The 18,203-nt window shown below is 43.6% G+C and overlaps 1 protein-coding gene and 1 long non-coding RNA gene across 2 annotated transcripts in view; both read left to right on the forward strand.

Annotated features, from left to right (window-relative positions):
• Positions 1–1,407: 1,407 nt before the first annotated feature.
• LOC132899895 (uncharacterized) lies at positions 1,408–4,194 on the forward strand. Its single transcript, XR_009656727.1, has 3 exons — positions 1,408–1,540; positions 2,651–2,737; positions 4,120–4,194. It is a non-coding gene; the product is annotated as an uncharacterized LOC132899895 (long non-coding RNA).
• Positions 4,195–5,952: 1,758 nt separating this feature from the next.
• LOC132901023 (uncharacterized) overlaps positions 5,953–18,203 on the forward strand; it is a 31,126-nt gene continuing 18,875 nt past the window's right edge. The window contains exons 1-5 of the mRNA XM_060943435.1: positions 5,953–6,918; positions 7,287–7,445; positions 7,633–7,664; positions 7,725–7,872; positions 8,202–8,300. Of these exons, the coding sequence (XP_060799418.1) occupies positions 5,953–6,918; positions 7,287–7,445; positions 7,633–7,664; positions 7,725–7,872; positions 8,202–8,300 (1,404 nt within the window). The remainder of the gene's footprint in view (positions 6,919–7,286; positions 7,446–7,632; positions 7,665–7,724; positions 7,873–8,201; positions 8,301–18,203) is intronic.

Genomic DNA, 18,203 nt, shown 5'->3' on the forward strand with positions numbered 1-18,203 from the left:
TAAGAAAATACCTACAGTACACTGTTATAACATTTAGCATAAAACTGCTAACACAGTGACAGTGGAAATGACATAGAGTTATCCCGAACGTCAACATTGACCTCAGATATGTTGAAAAATTATTACGAAAATACTTAAATTACACTGTAATTACACTTAACATCAAACTGCTAACACAGTGACAGTGGAAATGACACAGAACTACCTACAATGTTAACATTTACCTCAGATATGTTGAAAAATTAATTAGAAAATACCTACATTACACTGTAATAACATTTAGCATAAAACTGCTAACAGAGTGACAGTGGAAATGACACAGAATTACTTACAATGTTAACATTTACCTCAGATATGTTGAAAAATTATTACGAAAATACTTAAATTACACTGTAATTACACTTAACGTCAAACTGCTAACACAGTGACAGTGGAAATGACACAGAACTACCTACAATGTTAACATTTACCTCAGATATGTTGAAAAATTAACAAGAAAATACCTACATTACACTTTAATAACATTTAGGATCAAACTGCTAACACAGTGACAGTGGAAATGACAGAGTCATCCAGAACATCAACATTTACCTCAGATATTTTGAAAAATTATTACAAAAATACTTAAATTACACTGTAATTAACTTAACATCAAACTGCTAACACAGTGACAGTGGAAATGACACAGAATTACGTACAATGTTAACATTTACCTCAGATATGTTGAAAAATTAATAAGAAAATACCTACATTACACTGTAATAACATTTAGCATCAAACTGCTAACACAGTGACAGTGGAAATAACATAGATTCGTCCAGAACGTCAACATTTACCTCAGATGTGTTGAAAAATTATTATGAAAATACTTAAATTACACTGTAATTACACTTAACATCAAACTGCTAACACAGTGACAGTGGAAATGACACAGAATTACATATAATGTTAACATTTACCTCATATGTTGAAAAATTAATAAGAAAATACCTAATTTACACTGTAATACTCAGAAAACAGAAGAAAATACAATCAACATGGACTTCAAACTGCAAAATATACATCAAGTTAAATGGAACACCAGAACAAGCCAAAGTACTAGTCATCAGGGAGCTGGAGGAGCTGAGCAAATATTAATGAAACGTACAACAAGGTATCCTTAAACTACAGCCATGACAACTCCTGATAATAAACACACATTAGGACTAGAAAACTTTGTACACTGTAAAAAATCCAACTCGGAAATTAGTTGCCTTCACTCAAATAACTAATTAACAAAGAAACTTGTATGTCATGGAAGTTGCCGTAACTCACAAATGTGTTTTGCATGTCTGTTTTAAGTCAATGTTGAGAAAAATTGAGCTTGAAAGTCTGGAAAAATAAAATATGTACGTAAACTGCAGCAACGTCTTTGCCAAGTTGACGCAACTTTTTTGAAATATGACTGAGCATGCTCAGTAGGAGGCAACGTCCAAGAGGTCAGAAGAGCAATGAATCCACCGCAGCGCCATTGCAATCCACACCTCTTGTAACTTCGTTGGTGAGTGGAAGTTGTTCAAGAATTTTTGCTTTGTTGTCTGATATGTTTGAAGTACTTTAAGTGTCTCTACCCAAGACAATATACCAACGAAAGCAGTTGTTTTTGTAAAGACCAAGGGAGGTTTTCTGAGAAGCAGTCGATTTAATTAAGCTGGGGCACGCTAGCTTCGCCCATGCATTCAACTGTGTTTGCTGTGGGCTGTCGAGCGCGTTTGCTAGTTTAACCAACTGTTAGCCCTTATATTGTGCGTTCAGCTTTGTCTAACTATTTAGCGCACGTTCGCCAGCTAAAACACGCCACAAAAGTGTTGTCTCTCCACGTTACCCAATGTTCGCTTGGAGTAACTGGTTTGTCCTTAACATTTTACCGAGAGATTTCAGTGCACATAGGAGGTGAATTTAAGTAGGCTAGCCTATAGAAACATGCGTCACATGTTGGCTGGTTAGTCCAAGAAAGTTACACCAGAGCTAAAACACCATTTTGTCAGTGAGCCCAATTTAAATGTGTTGCATGGATGTGATTCGGACTAATTGCGCCTTTTGCTTTTGTAATACATTTTATACATTGTAAATAGACTTTGTGGTTGCCCTATATGCATGTTAAGTTACGTTCATCAGTTTAGATGTTTCATGGTACCTAACATTACTTGTAATCAGTGAGCACACCGGCTTGCTCTTCTGCTGGTGTCACGTGATAGCCTGCTTTTGCCCGCGAGGTGAATCGAAGTATTAGAAACACATGGCGCATGTTGGCTGATTAGTCAAAGAAATTTAAATCAAAACACCAATTTGTCATCGAGCCCGAGTAGTTGTACAGTTTAAATTGAATATGGTCTTGTATGCATGTGATTCAGACTAATTGTGCCTTTTTGCTGTTGTAATACATTTCATAAATTGTAAATAGACTCTGTAGTTGCCCTATACAGTATGCATGCATGTACAGTATGCATATTTAGTTAAGCTTACCCTACATTACTTGTGAGCACACCAGCTTACCCCTCTGCTGGTGTTAGCATGTGATAGGCTGCTTGCTATTTTTTCATGTAGGTTATTCATGGCATTTTCCTTATCAGAAGTGTTTATTCTGTTTATCTCTCTCTCTTCATCTTAGTGAATGGTGATGCAGTGCAAATTCTGTACATTTTCACACCACAGCACAGAGACTCTTCTGAGACACCACAGAATTCACCACGGTCATGTAGGTGCCCGCTGGTCATGTTTTTTCAATGATTGTGTCTGTTCTTAAAACATCTGGTTCATTAAGATGTCATCTGTCTAACTTCCACTCACAATCACAAACACATGTACAGAACACAACATTTACATGTGAACTATGTGATTTCAAGGATGTGTGTGATGAAAAGCAGATTTTCAGTCATTTAGGATTGCATTTAAGGAGTCGTCAGACAGTTAGACGCCCATTTGTAAATTGTGATTTCAGAAGCAATGTGGTGTCTACTTTCAGTAGTCACAGAAGTAGGTTGCATAAACACCACACTGTGAAAGATATAAGGACAGCTGAAAGTGATGTTGTTGAAACAGAGCCTGTAGATGAAGACCGAGTTGGACAGTCAGCTAGTGAACATGTCTGTGAACATATTCCCTCTTCATCAGCAGTAAGTGATTGTGAAGATAGAGTAGATGCACCTTCTCTAGAGCATAGACTTGCTTCACTTTTTCTTTGTATGCAGACAACATTGCATATTTCAAGACAGGCCACACAGAAAATTATAGAGGAGTTGAATGACATAGTTCATTATTCAAGATTACGTGCACAGCAAAATGTGAGAGGGGTACTTCTTAAACACAGCCAGGAAGTTGATGACCGTGTTGTCGAGGAGGTGACTGAAGCCGTGCTTAGAGCTAACCCATTTTATGAGAGTACTAAAGCAAAGGGTGCTCTATCCACTGATTATCATAGGAACAGTTACTATTTACAAAACTTTCCAGTAGTACAACCAGTAGAGTATCTTTATGATGGTGCATCAAAGAAATGCTTTGTCTATGTACCAGTTTTGCAGATGCTTGAACGTCTACTTTGTTGCCAGGATGTGGTTGGAAACATTTCATTTCACTGGAGAGACGACTCCTGGGTTTTTTCAGTCATTCAGAGATGGGCGATACTTTCAATGCAATAAACTGTTTGGAGAGGAAGAGTCTAGCTTGGCTTTAGCTTTTTACACCGATGATTTTGAAGTTTGCAATCCATTGGGTACTTCCAGAAAAAAACATAAAATCACAGCAGTTTATTGGGTACCACTGAACTTACCTGCAAAGTTCCGGTCATCTTTGTCATCTATTCAGCTGGCTGCTCTTGGTAGGAGTGATGATGTGAAGCAGTATGGATTTGACAGATTCTTTGCACCTTTGTTGAGAGACATTTCAATCTTGGAAAAGGAAGGGATATATGTTGAGGCAAAACGACACAGTGTGAAAGGCAGCATTTTTTGTGTCTGTGCTGATAACCTGGCAGCACATGGCTTGGCTGGCTTTCAAGAGAGTTTTTCAGTGTCCAATTTCTGCAGATTTTGTCTGATCAACCGCGAGACACTACAACAAACTCCTCCTTCTAATTTTCAGATGAGAACAACTGAGCAGCACAACAACCTGCTGGCAAATATCGACGGCAACAACATTCTTTATGGTGTGAAAGGCGAGTGTGCTTTAAGCAAACAGCTAGCCTATTTCCACCCCATCACCGGCTTTCCTCCTGACCTCCTTCATGATCTCTTTGAGGGAATTGTGCCAGTAGAGTTATCCTTGTGTCTGAAAGAACTAATCAGAAAAGAATTCATTTCCTTTGATTATCTCAACAGTACGATAATGTCATTCCTGTACATGCATTACGACAAGGTTAATAAACCTCACAAAATCCCAAAATCAAGTTTCTTGAGAGGCACTGGCTGGGGCAATGGCCATGAAAATTGGACTTTGTTGAGGCTATTGCCTCTTATGATTGGTAGTTGTGTACCGGAAAACGAGCCAGCGTGGGAAATTCTTATGGCTCTCAAAGACATCACTGAAATTGTAGTCAGCACAAAATTCTCTGAGACATCACTGAACTATTTGGAAAGTAAAATAGCAGACCATCGTAGCTTGCTAATTCAGACGTTCCCTGACATCCGTTTACGTCCCAAGCATCATTACTTGGAACATTATCCACATCTGGTTAGGTGTTTTGGTCCCTTGGTTGAGCTATGGACAATGCGTTTCGAGGCGAAACACAGTTTTTTTAAGACAGTTGTCCATGATGTCCAAAATTTTAAGAACATTTTTTGTTACCCTAGCATCCAAACACCAATTGATGGTAGCATATCACCTGGATTCAAATTTATTCAGACAGCGTATCCATGTGGAGAATGTCAGAGTTGTTCAGGTTACATCTTTAGATGCAACATGGAGGGATACTGTACAGAGAAGGTGTTCACATCTCACCACAGTGTCTTTGTCATCTGATGTTCAAGTGGATGGAATTAGATACAGAGAGGGCATGATTATCTCTGCAGGTCAGTGTGGTGGCCTACCAGAATTCTATAGAATACATAGAATTCTTGTTGCAGAAAACATTGGGTTTTTGTGCATAAAGCACCCATCTTGGTACATTGAACATGTTCGATCATTTGAGTTGGATGTAACAAGTTATGCTGAAACTGACATTTTGATGCTTGAGGACTTGAATGACTTTTATCCTTTGATAGCCTACTCTGTCAGGGGGAAACTCCTTGTGTCGCCAAAGAAATTTCTAATGCACTGATTTGGTCATTGGTAACTACAGGGTGTATCAAAAAATGTACACACACTTTAAACCATTGTAAAGTAGGTGTTTCTTAAAATTCATTTATTTTTCAAAATGAAGCAGACTTTACAGACATCAGTTTATTGTTTTGTCACCTCCTGTTCTCAAACTGATGTTCGTTCTGGTCCAGATGCTGCTTACAACGCGAATCACACACAATTGTCTTTGTATTTGCTTGCATTCATTTTCATTGGGGTGCTATCAATTCAGTGGCTGTTGTAGGTATCATAACGTAGACTTTAGATGTCAGTTTGAGAACAGGTGGTAACAAAACAATAGAATAATGTTTGTAAAGTCTATTACGTTTTGAAAATTGCATGAATTTTGATAAACACCTACTTCATGAAGATTTAAAGTTTGTATGTATTTTTGGGATACTGTGTATTATGACGGAATGCATTTTTGATTCATGATCATTTAAACTGGTGCCATCTTTGCCTCTTGCTTTTGTTCATTGGGGAAATGGTATTGAAGAGTGTGGGTATCCTTAGAACTTAATCCTCATACTGCAATGTTGTATTTATCATGCATAAATAGCACCAGAATGTCCAAACTATCCCTTTAAGTAGTCATCATTCAAATTATCACCTCACCAATTCTTTTATTATTTTTAGAAAATGATTCTGCATGTGAAACTACCAGAAAACAGAGTGAAGAAGTTGCAATTACCAGAGCTCCCCGACTCTGTGCAACGTTTAAAAGAAATTCTCCAGGAAGAACTTTGGCTGAAAGAAAGATTCCGTTTGCAGTATGAGGATCCAGAGTTCGGAAACGAACTATGTGACTTAGAAGATATGTCAGAGCTCCCACCAGAGAAGGCAACGTTAAAAGTCATTGATGCTTCAAGCCCTGACCCTGAGGGATCAGATGTGTCATTGTCTTCACTGGATACTGCATCACCTCCAAGCTCATCTGAATCCCCCAGAACAACTGTAAGAGCTGGTAGGCGGTCCTCTGCATGGCCTTCTCCTTTTCCAATACCAAGCTTCTCTTATGATGTTGAATTGCGCCTTCAAAAGGCAAATGGTATCTACAACGACAATGGTACTCTGCTCGACGTCACCAGAGACATCAAGAGTGAAATCCTTGATAAAATTGCACAAGCCGTGTTTGAGTTGACTGCATATCCAGACAGGTCAGAAATAGATTCTGTAGCAATGGCTCTGGTCAACAAATATCCCTGTCTCCGTGAACCAGGCAGTGGAAATGGGTGGAATGGATGGAGAATGAGTATTGCGTTCAAGATTGGAAATTACCGTCAAAAGCTGCGGAATGCCGGCTGTGAAGAAGTTAAAGTAAATGAAAGGAGGGGAAGCCGTGAAGAAGGTAGGCCCGGCTTAAAAAAAGCAAGGAGAGCTGAAGTTCATTTCCTCCCTGACCAGCCCGCTGGACAAACTCAAGACACTATGGAAAAAGACAGAGAGGCACTGACAGCAGAGATGGAAAAAAGGAGTCCGAACATGACGTTTATTAATGACGCTATGGATCGTACGTTTCCCTTGAGGAGGAAGGAAATAGTTGACCAGGAACCCGGTGTTGATCTGGTGAAGCGCAGATGGCCAGCACTTTTCATGGAATACCAGGTTAGTCTGTGTCGCATGTTAAATGTTACTGGAGAGAAGGGAAGAGAAGTCACCCAATCAAGCTTCGAACCCTGGTCTCAAGGGTGCCAAACATGTGCTCTGACTGCAATGACAAAGAGCCAAGCTTATTAATATGGCGGTCAGAACACATATTTGGTATGCCAGACACCCTGGTACAAAGCTGAGTGGGGTGACCTCCTCTCCCTTTGCCAGTTACACTGCTTCCAAAACCTTTTTTCAAAACCATCCATCTTGACATGCACATACTGTCCAACTTAGTAATGTTTCTTTCAAGATCTCACACACACTTTCATTCACATTCACAAAATCTTTACTAACCTTGTTGTTTTCACTGTATTCCTCTACAGGTGAATTGTGAATTTCACAGAATCACTATGGTTGACCTGCAAAGAAAATTCCTTGGTTTCCTGGAAACTCACACCCCTAAAATCCTGAAGATGTATCGAACCAGAAGAACACACTTCGGTGAGGAGATGCAGAAACTCATTGACTCGTTGGATAAGGAGGTAAGAAGGAAGACATGTAGTCAATGTAGTTTTTCTTGTCTCTCTCAATCTCCCCCACTTTGTGAATGATGTTAGTGCTTTTGGGAGGGTAGTGTTAATGGTCAAAGATGACAACAGTCAAAGACAACGGATTATAACAAACATGAAACTTTACTCAGTCACTCAACAAAAAAACATTCTAACGTAGCTGAAGGTGTTGTGCTCTTCGCATCCAACTTGGTAAGCTTGTGAGACAATTGCTCCCAACTGATGCATAGTGTCTTACATTTTATTGTACAGTACCAATATAGAGAGGCATCTGCTAGGCCATAAATGCACTTCTTCCGACTCCACAGAAATCCTTGCCTCTGAGCCTCTACTGGTGGACGAATGTAGATGTTTCAAGTCAAAGACGACACTGTGTAGCTGTATGTGTAACAGAGTGTATGTAAGTGTAATATGTTTGGTGAGAGGGGCACGGGGGTGAGTGTGTCTTGGTGGCATGTTGTGATAGCAGTAAAGTATGTGAAGTGCAGTTTTGTTTGTGGGTGGGGCACATGCTGTCACATATCCACTCATACACACATTCATTCACTTTCTCTCTCACTCACACACTTACACAGTCACTCTTGACTTTCATACACACTCATTCATGTACTCACTCACCCAATCCCTTTCTCTTGACTCACTGACATGCACAAACAGTATGCAAATCAGTTTCGCCTCTTTCACTGATGAATGCTGATGGTCTCTGTCTCTATCTGCCGCCCTCTCCAGACATCTGACATCTCTGGACACAGAAAAGCTGTAGCCCTCAGAGGACTTCTGCTCTTTGTCAGGGATTATGGAGCAGAGAAGATCCTGAAAACATGCTTGGTAAGTACATGTTTTACAGGTGTATGGATATTCTCATTCGCCTGGGTTTTTTTATATCCTTGAAACATGGAGCATCGGGGATATTATAGTTTTGGTCCGACCGCTGCCGTATATTTTTCGTATTAACACGATAACTTTTGAACAGGTGGACGGATGTGGCTCAGATTTTATATGCTGACACTCAGCAATAGGGACATGGACTAATTAGATTTTGGAGGCCTACGCTTTCAAGATGGCCGACTTTCAAGATGGCCGACTCGTATATTTTTCGTGTTAATGCGATAACTTTTGAATGGGTGGATGGATTAAAGTTTAGGGCACATCCATAGAGTTGCAATGGCAGGAAGATGTTAGCAGCAGGAAACAGTTGTGGTTGGTGCAGTCAAGGTCTTTACTTTAGATCTTTTATTTATGTGAAAAACCTTCAAGAAATATAAATATAGAGAGAAAACACAACAATTATTTAGTTAATGTGCGAAAATGCAATGGTCTTGTGCAAATATGCATGTACAAAATATACTATGCCAATGTACAAATAAGCCTTAAAATATTAATGCAGAAATAGACTTGTATGAAATTACATTTTACACTACAAGCCAGATTAAATATGACATTGTAGAAAAATAGGATTACTTTAGCACACTTTAAATTTACAAGGGAATAAACTACCAAGAGAAGAGGCATACAACTGGCCTACACAAGCCATTTCAGAATCAGACTTTATTGGCCAAGTATACTTTCATATACAAGGAATTGGTCTTCAGCTGAGCTCTCTCTAAAAACAAATGGGGTTTCTACAAAACGTAACTTGGAGCGTGACGAAATTTGACACACCTTTCCTTTCGGCCGCTGAGCAATTTAATCAGCGCTCACCTGTCATTCTTTGGATCTCGTGTCCTCTGCTCGCACGAACTGGTTTCTGCTCCGGCAAATCTTGTCTCTGCTGGCTACCGTGGAGCTCTACCTCCATGCGTTGGACTCCGACCTCGATGACTTCATCCCCGCTTCCCAGCCTGGTCCTCCGTCTTCTCTGCCTAGTGAGCCTCCCTGCTGGCTCCCCCACCTCTACTCACCCACTCACTAGGGCTCCGCTTCCCAGCCAAGCTCTGCTGCTCCTCCACCCCGCGGACGTCCCCGCCAAGGACTCGCCTCCCGCTCGCCAGGACCGTGCCGACCGGGCAACTGCCCCTCCAGCTTCCCCTCGCCGCGGCTCCACCTCACGTGCGTGGAAGTCACCCTGGTGGCTTCCCGCTGCCTCAGCACTGCGGGCGTCCGAGCCACGGTCCCAGCTAAGCGTAGCGGTGTGCCAGGTCTTGCCACGCTTCTTCTCCTGCCCCATTCCGCGGGTCGGTGCACTCCTCGGCGTCTTGTTGGAGCCCCGCCTCGCAGGTCCACATCGCCGACACAGTCACTTAGCTCTGGGGTGAGTTGAGGTGTCGGGGGATTTGCTTCTCCTCATCTGCACGGAAGGATACCCTTGTCCACCTGCTCCAGAGGGATGATTCTGGCTGCCTGCTTCTGCCATCCACTGTTGTTTTTTTCTCCTCTGCTCCTCCCCTTCTCCAGGGATGACTGAGGGCCAGGCTAAGGCTGCCTCCTGCTCTCTCCTGCCTGCGATTCCTCCATGCCGACCGTGCCTGGTCTCGACCCTCCCGCGCGGCTGTCTGGGGCCTGCCGGTCTCCTGCTTCCTCGTTTGCGGTGGCATCCCAAGTGCCCGCCCTTGATTCCCCAACGCTGCTCTCCTTGCTGAACCAGGGTGCTGTGCCGCTGCCTCCCTCCACGGCGACCACCTCGCTGCTCCCTACCCTCCCCCTCTCCATCCCTCAGTCTTGGACCGCATTTGCCCCTGACCCCCACCCACGCAGATGCCCGCAGCACCCGCGTTACCTTTCCCCCCTTCAATGGAGCCGTGCCACCACCCCCTGCCTAGTTTCAGCAGTGGCGTTCTCCAAACCCCCCTTCCCGGTGTATTGCATTAACCCCATTGGGGTCGCTACTCGAAAGTATTCAGGAAAGAGGCTCATCGTTGACCTCTCCGCTCCCCATAACGGTCCCCAAGGAAAAAGTTGACCGCATCATCATGATTATTTACGGCTTCTTGGCTTGTCCAACTCAGACTAAGCACAACCTCCTGTCTTTACTCGGCCATGTCAACTTTGCTATCTGGGTCACCCCCCAGGGCAGGGCTATCATTTCCCATCTTTTGACAGCCGCGCACTCCATTCTGGCCCTGGAAGATTCCGTTTCGCTCGACGGTCAGTGCTTTCGGGATCTGGAGATGTGGCACCTGTTTCTCCTACAATGGAATGGCTTGTCCATGTTTTACGATGACCGCATTTCTCCGTGGAGCTCTGCCTTTTCATTGATGCCACACCCTCAGATGGGTTCAGCGGCTTTTACGACGGTCACTGGTTCACCGGCTCATGGCCCCTCGAGCTCACCAACCTGCCCCCGGATGTGGCTTCCTCGGCGGCGTTCAAGGTCTACCCCATGGTTGTCACCATGCTGTCCGTGCTCCTGGACCCTTCTCTGCTATGCCCCAGTAGAGAAGGGTACTACTATGTGTTAGCTTAGACTTCACAATTCCCGCCATGCGAGCTTGATACCCTGTTTAGCACTAGTGATCACTCCAGCCAGCACAGGTGGCTCTCCAGCAAGACCTGGCTGATCCAGAGAAGCACGCTTAGCCCTATTATGCCCATATTGCATATTCTCCGAGATCGAGCTCTCGCGCTTCTCGGGTGCTCATGTCCCGCTGTGACCCGTGTAGCACTTTCTGATCGCCCGGCGCGCACAGGTAGTTCTCCTCTGAGACCGCTCGATCAAGAGAAGCTCTTAGAATGTATGCATATGTAGCGCTTGTGTCGTGGACCTGTAGAAAAAGCACTAAATATCTCCTAGGCTCGGTAGAGAGGTAAGCTTCAAGATAGAACAACTGAAAATGGTAACCTGGAAACCGTTGTAAAAGGAGTTGAACAGTTGACAGTTTTATTGATCTACAATTATATATACACCGGCTGTGCACCTTTTGCACAGCTTTAACCTTTCAATGATGTGACTTAGTCCCGGTTCAACGCAATATCAATGAAAGGAAAATAAAACAAAAGGAAGAGCTCTTCAAATAAAAATAACAAAATTATAAAATAAGAAATGGTTCAGTCTTTTCCCAGTTCAGTCCAAATCAATTCAGTCCTTCTTTTCCACAAAAAATATGAAGATATCCAAAAACAGTATCCGAAATCTGATTTAGAAGTTCGAAGATCAAGTTGAGTCAAAGGCAATGTATTAAGATTCCTCTTATCTGGTATCTGTTAATGTGAAGATCATCTGGCTCCTGAAGCGGTCACACGGCTGGCCACACCGCACTGTCGACCATCTCCAGTCCATGGGCTCGGCTCGCCATCCTTGGATCGGATTCTAATCAATGTCCAAAAAAACCAGTCTACAGAACAGTAGACTAATAAGTATTCTTCTCTGAGATCTCAATTATTCAATTTCTATCATTCATTTATCATGTAACTTATATGAAAAGATACATCCCTCTTTTAAATGTAATGTGAATGATTTACCACATTAACCCATATTACAAAATACAGTAAGTATTTACATGACTTACTTCCCAGTTGTAAAGAAAATATTGCATGGCTTAAACAATAAAGTTTGTAACTCAGTCTTAACAAAACAGTATGAATTGTACTTTTTTATATATTGTCCATTTCTGTATTATCACATTTTAAACCTTTTAATTTGTAACCATTAGGCTATAACACTATTACAACATATTTACATCATTAGGAAAACATTTCCCTTTCTTTGCATTAAATATCACAAAGATATGGCTTCAAACAGTAGCATACACAAGGCAGCTACCCTGAAAATCGCCACCACTCGGTAGCTAGCTTCACCGAGTAGTTAACTGTGAGCTAATAACATCATGTTCCTTCTGGAACGTTCAGACAGCATGTCCAGGGTGGTGCGTGCCACTGTGGAGGCAGCACGGCACGCCAGGGCATCCGCCAACCAGTAAAGTCACAATGATGCAAAATGCACCAAAGTGGGTTAAACATTGAAGAAAAGTACCAGTTACCAAAGTTCCAATATAAACATTTACCACGAACACAATTCTCTGCAGTCACTTCGACTGGTTTTAAAGGAATAACTGTCGGGAACTTAACACTGGGTATAGCTAACACGGTTGAACTAGCAAGGGGCAACATGTTCACTCACCGAAGTTCTTCTCATAAAACACTAGGTGGAAAAACACTTGTTTTTCTGCTCCACCGGCAGGTTTGTGGTGTCGGGTACTTCTGATTTACTGCTTTGAGTCAAACTTGTTACTTTATGTGGGTTATTTGTCTTTTAAGTTATCACATTCACGGAGCTCATCAAACTCGTGTTCACAGGGAAACGTTGCGTTGAAAAGAGAGAGAGAACCGGAAGTGTGTGGTGGTTCACTACTCTCTGGACAGGGTAGTGCGCCCTCATGTGGCAATACTAGATAATTGCATTTTAGTAGCCCATTTTCCATAGGGGTTACACCCTCCCCCCCTTACTCTGCATGAGTCCCTTCATGCCTATCATACCAATACATCAGTTCACATAGCAACAATAGGATAGGTTCCATCATTAATAGTGTCAAGGGCTCTATTGAAACCTTCCAAAAGAGTTTGTGCAAAAGAGATTAAGGGTTTTCCTAACTCAGGGTAATGAAAACGACCAGGTGGTCTATGTATTCTGTCTGACCTACGTGTAGTGTCAGTAGTGTCAGTACCTATATCAGTTTCTACATGAAGTGGTGTATTTGCTTGATCAGTGCTTTGCTGAGTGTTAACATCAGTTTCAACTTCAAGACTCTCTGGAATAATAATTAGGGATGTTTCTTGGTCAACGACCATTGAGGTTTCACGTTTGTCATCTGGCAAGGTCATATCCTTTTCATCAGACTTCTGTTCTTGGGTGTTCTCTGTTTCCACTGGTTCAGCTGCTGCTGGAAGTACGCTGACAGGTTCCGCTGATTCAACTACTGTTGGAGATTCACTGACAGGTTCTGCTGATTCAACTTCTGCTGGGGTAACACTGACAGGTTCTGCTGATTCAACTTCTGCTGGGGTAACACTGACAGGCTTCACTTGGTGGTCTGCCCTGGGTTCACCCAAACAGTGGGCAGTCTGGTGTCCAGTAGGTTCGGCAGAAGTTGATGGAACGGCTGATGTCTGGGTGGGTTGCAGCATCACTGGAACATCAATCACCTCATAGAAGCGTCTCTCTGGAATGACTGATGGCTGGAAGGAGTAGTACGACAAATCATCCTCCGAGTCAAGGTCCTCGTCTGGAGCAGGAGGTCGACTCCGTCGGGTTCGTGGACGTTGAGGTTTTGACTTTGTCGTCTCTTCTTCTTCAGCCTCACACAAGTCACCGCAAGGGAGCAGAAGGTCTCTATGTAGAGTTCGGGTGGGGCCATCTCCATCCATTGGTTCCACTGTATACACAGGAAGGTTTCCCATCCTCCTCAGGACTCTGTACATTGTTGACTCCCATTTATCTGCGAGCTTGTGTTTATTTCGCAGCCGTACATTTCGGACAAGTACTTGATCTCCTTCTTCTAAAGTAGATTCTCTCACTTTCTTGTCAAAGCGTCGCTTGTTGCGGTCAGCGACCTTCTGTGAATTCCCCTTCGCTATCTGGTAGCTTTCCTCCAGCCGTGATTTCAGAGCTCTCACATACTGAGAATGAGTCTTGGGAGCTGACTTTTTGGCAGGCAAACAGAATGCAATGTCTACAGGGAGCCTTGGTTGACGTCCGAACATCAATTCGTATGGGCTAAACCCTGTTACCTCGTTCCTAGTACAATTATAGGCATGCGTCAAAGGTTTTACAAAATCACGCCAGTGACTTTTCTTCTTGTCAGTGAGAGTTCCTAACATACCTAATAGAGTTCGATTAAAACGCTCCACGGGGTTTCCCCTTGGGTGATAGGGACTGGTGCGCACTTTGGTAATACCAGCAAGGGCACATAATTCTTTGATGAGTTGGGACTCAAAGTCCCTGCCCTGGTCACTCAGTAGGCGCTCAGGAAACCCGTAATGCACTAGAAACTGTTCCCAAAGTGACTTTGCAACTGTTGTAGCCTTCTGGTCTTTTGTAGGAATAGCTACGGCATACTTGGTGAAATGATCTGTGATAACCAAGATGTCTTTTGTATTGTGACTATCAGGCTCCAAGGACAGATAATCCATGCATACTAGTTCCATGGGCCGAGTTGTTTGGATATTCACAAGAGGTGCTGATCTCTCAGGTGGCGTTTTCCTTCGGACACAACGGCCACATGTCTTTATCTTGGTTTCCATGTCTGTGGCCATCTTGGGCCAATAGAATCTTGATCTGACCAAATCTAGAGTTCTTTCCAGGCCCATGTGCCCCATATCATCGTGGAGGCACTGGAGAATGGTGGGTCTCAGGGATTTGGGGGTCACAAACTGATAAGTAACGTCACTGTCCGTTTGTCGAGTTCTGAAAAGAAGACCATCTCTCAATTCCAATTTTTTCCATTCTTTGAGCAAGAGCTTCAACTCCAAGGAGTCTGGGTTGATATTGGGCTTCACAGCATCTGCAGCTTCCAAAAGCTCAACCACAGCGCTTATAACTGGGTCAGACCTCTGTTGCCGTTGGAGCTCTCCCTGGCTGAATGTAGGCAAGGTGTGACAGCCCAAAGACACTTCCTCCTCATACACATCTGGCACTGCATCTGCGTGGAGTGAAAGAGACTCTACCAGGGTGATGGAGGGCAGATCATCGTCCGTTTCACTCAAGAGGTGGCGGTGACAGACGGCATGTCCGGTCTCAACAGACAGGCTCTGGTCAGGACGTGAAGATAAATGGTGAGAGGTGAATTGTTTCACTCGTTCTCTTTCTTCCAGAGAAACATCATCATCCTCCAGCGTGTCATGAGGTCGTCTGGAAAGGCCATCGGCATCTTGATTGCACTTTCCAGCGCGATACTTGATATTAAAATCGAATGTGGAAAGTGCTGCCAACCACCGGTAACTGGCAGCATCAAGTTTGGCAGATTTCAGGATGTAGGTGAGAGGGTTATTGTCAGTCACTACAGTGAACGTATTGCCATACAAATAATCTTGAAATTTCTCTACGATGGACCATTTCAATGCGAGAAATTCCAACTTGTGAGCTGGGTATCGCTTCTCACAGGGGGACAGTCCTCTACTTGCATAGGCAATTACTCGCATTTCACCCTCTTGTTCTTGATAGAGGGCGGCACCCAACCCAAAGGTGCTCGCATCGGTGTGGAGAACATATGGGAGTTTTGGGTCTGCATATCCAAGTACAGGGGCTGATGTTAGTTTCTGTATGACTGTGTCGAAAGCATTCTGACATTCATCTGTCCAGCGATTTGCAAACGGCTCCTTCACATTGAAATAGGCTCCAGAGTGAGCTGTTGCTCTCCTTCCTTTTTGGTAGGGTGGGTAGCCCTTTGTAAGATCATTCAAGGGTTTGACTATTTTCGAATAGTCCTTCACATAGCGACGATAATATCCTGCAAAACCTAAAAACGACTTGAGTTCTTTGAGATTTTGGGGTCTAGGCCACATGTGGAGGGCACGGACCTTTTCAGGATCAGTTTCTACACCTTTACTTGAAACGATGTGTCCTAAGTAACGCACGGAGCTTTGAAAAAAGCTGCACTTTGAAGGTGAAAGTTTCAAGCCGTGTTCTCTCAACTGTTGGAGTACATGTAACAGTCTGGTTTCGTGTTCTTCTAGGGTGCTAGAAAAAACTATGACATCATCTAAAAACACAAGTACTTCTTCCAGATTAAGATTTCCCATGCACCTCTCCATTAATCTTTGAAAAGTGCTTGGTGCGTTGGTGATGCCCTGGGGCATACGGTTAAACTCATAAAACCCCAGTGGGCATACAAAAGCAGTCTTGGCCTTATCGCGTTCCTCCATCTCAATCTGGTAATAACCTGACTTCAGGTCCATTACCGAGAACCATTTGGACCCAGCCAGGGCTGAAAAGGCTTCTTCAAGATTGGGAAATGCATAGGCATCACGTATTGTCAAGGAATTGAGTTTCCGGTAATCAACACATAGACGAACATCTCCATTCTTTTTGCGGACAACTACAATTGGGGATGAGTACGGTGACTCTGAGTTGCGAATCACTCCGGCCTCAAGGGGTGTTTGCAGGTGTTTTCTTACAGCTTCGTAATCTTTGGGATGAATGGGTCGTGATCTTTGCTTAAACGGGGTTCCGTCTTTCAAGTTTATATGGTGTTTCACTTGAGATGCATGACCAAAGTCAAGGTCGTGTTGTGCGAAAACGTCGGAGTAGGCTGTTAAACTCTGTGTTACTCTTTCCTTCCACTCTTTGGAGAGAGGCGAGTGTCCAAAGTCAAATGTTAGGTTGGACTTTCCAAGGTCAGAAACTTGATGATTTACAGCACAGCATTTCGCGCTTTCCGTTTTTCTGCTAAGTTCCTGGATTACTTCAGGGGTGTGGAGCTCGGCTATAACACAGTGTGTGGGGAGGGTTATGTCATGCTCAGTTTCATTTCTTACCCACACACGTAGCTTATGGGGGTTCAGTCGGGGCAAGGTGACAAGACAACATTCAACAAGGATTCCTCCTGGTAAGGAAGATGTCACAGGCTGTTCAACTACTGCACGCTCACCAGGACTGTTGGTCTTGACATGGCCTTCGACAAGGACTCTTCCGTGAGCAGGTATCGTTTGCCGAACTTTGCCCTTCAGCGTCACCAAGCCAATCCGGCCTGTCGAACTGGCTTCCTGTCTGTGCTTCAGTGTGTGAAGGATTTGCTGATAGCCATATACAGAAGACAAGTCAATTGGCCTTCTGTGGTGACAGTGCTCATTATACAAGACATCAAGAGCATTTGTTCCAATTAGCACTGGTAAATCGCAGCTACTGCGCACGTCTGGGGTGACTAAAGCTAAAGTGCATACTTCAGGTTCATTTTCAACAAAATTCTTTGGGAACTTCAGGCTTATAGGCACATAACCTAAATATGGAACACTTTGGCCATTAGCGCCTTCAACATCTAGGCCTTCGACTGGTTGAATGGGACAGTCTGATAGGTGATCGTTGTAAAAAGAAGCAGATATGGTGGTCACTTGTGACCCAGTATCCAGGACACAGTTACAATTGACACCTGAAACAATGACTTGAGCTGTACACTTCTGTCCAATGAGACCCATTGGAAGGTGGGGTTGATGTCCTGTTGAATGTGATTGACTGGACACTTTAATGGCAGATTTGCTTTTGGGACATTTCTGTTGCACAGCTCCCGATAGTCCCGCATCAGGAACTGGGTTCAGTTTAACGGCTGCTCACTGGCTTCGCCCCAGGACTGTAGCCTCTGTTCAAAATCTGTGCGCTTTTCATGCACTAACTGAGGGTTTGGTTCGTTGCTGCAGGAAGGAGCAATGTGGCCATCCTCGCCACATCTGAAGCAGTAGCCTGGGCGTGGTCTCTTAGTGAGTTTTGGTTCGGAAGAAGAGTGTTCTTCACTGGGCAGGTTCGGTTTGGGTTTTTGTTTCTTAGTTTGCTTAGCAGTTTTCGGGCGTGAGCCAGTATTCAGTGTTGCTTTAAGAGAAGCCATCTGGGTCTGCAACATTGCAATTTGCTTTTCAAGCTTTTGTGTGTCAGAGAGAGACTCTGGTCCAGCATAATCAGGGCTGTATTCTTCTGCAAAGTGGGCATTAGCATGTGCTTTGGCTTTGGGTAAGCCTAAGTGCTGTTTCATACGGCTAGATTTAGCTGCTTGCCGGTCTTCTTCAGTGCGGAGGAGAAAGAGTAGCTCAGAAAACGGGGGTGGGTCTTTCTTTTTCTGCTCTAACTGAAGGCTGGTAATCAGAGCATTA

Source organism: Neoarius graeffei, chromosome 16 (assembly GCF_027579695.1).
Source record: "Neoarius graeffei isolate fNeoGra1 chromosome 16, fNeoGra1.pri, whole genome shotgun sequence".
In the NCBI taxonomy this organism is placed as follows: domain Eukaryota; kingdom Metazoa; phylum Chordata; class Actinopteri; order Siluriformes; family Ariidae; genus Neoarius; species Neoarius graeffei.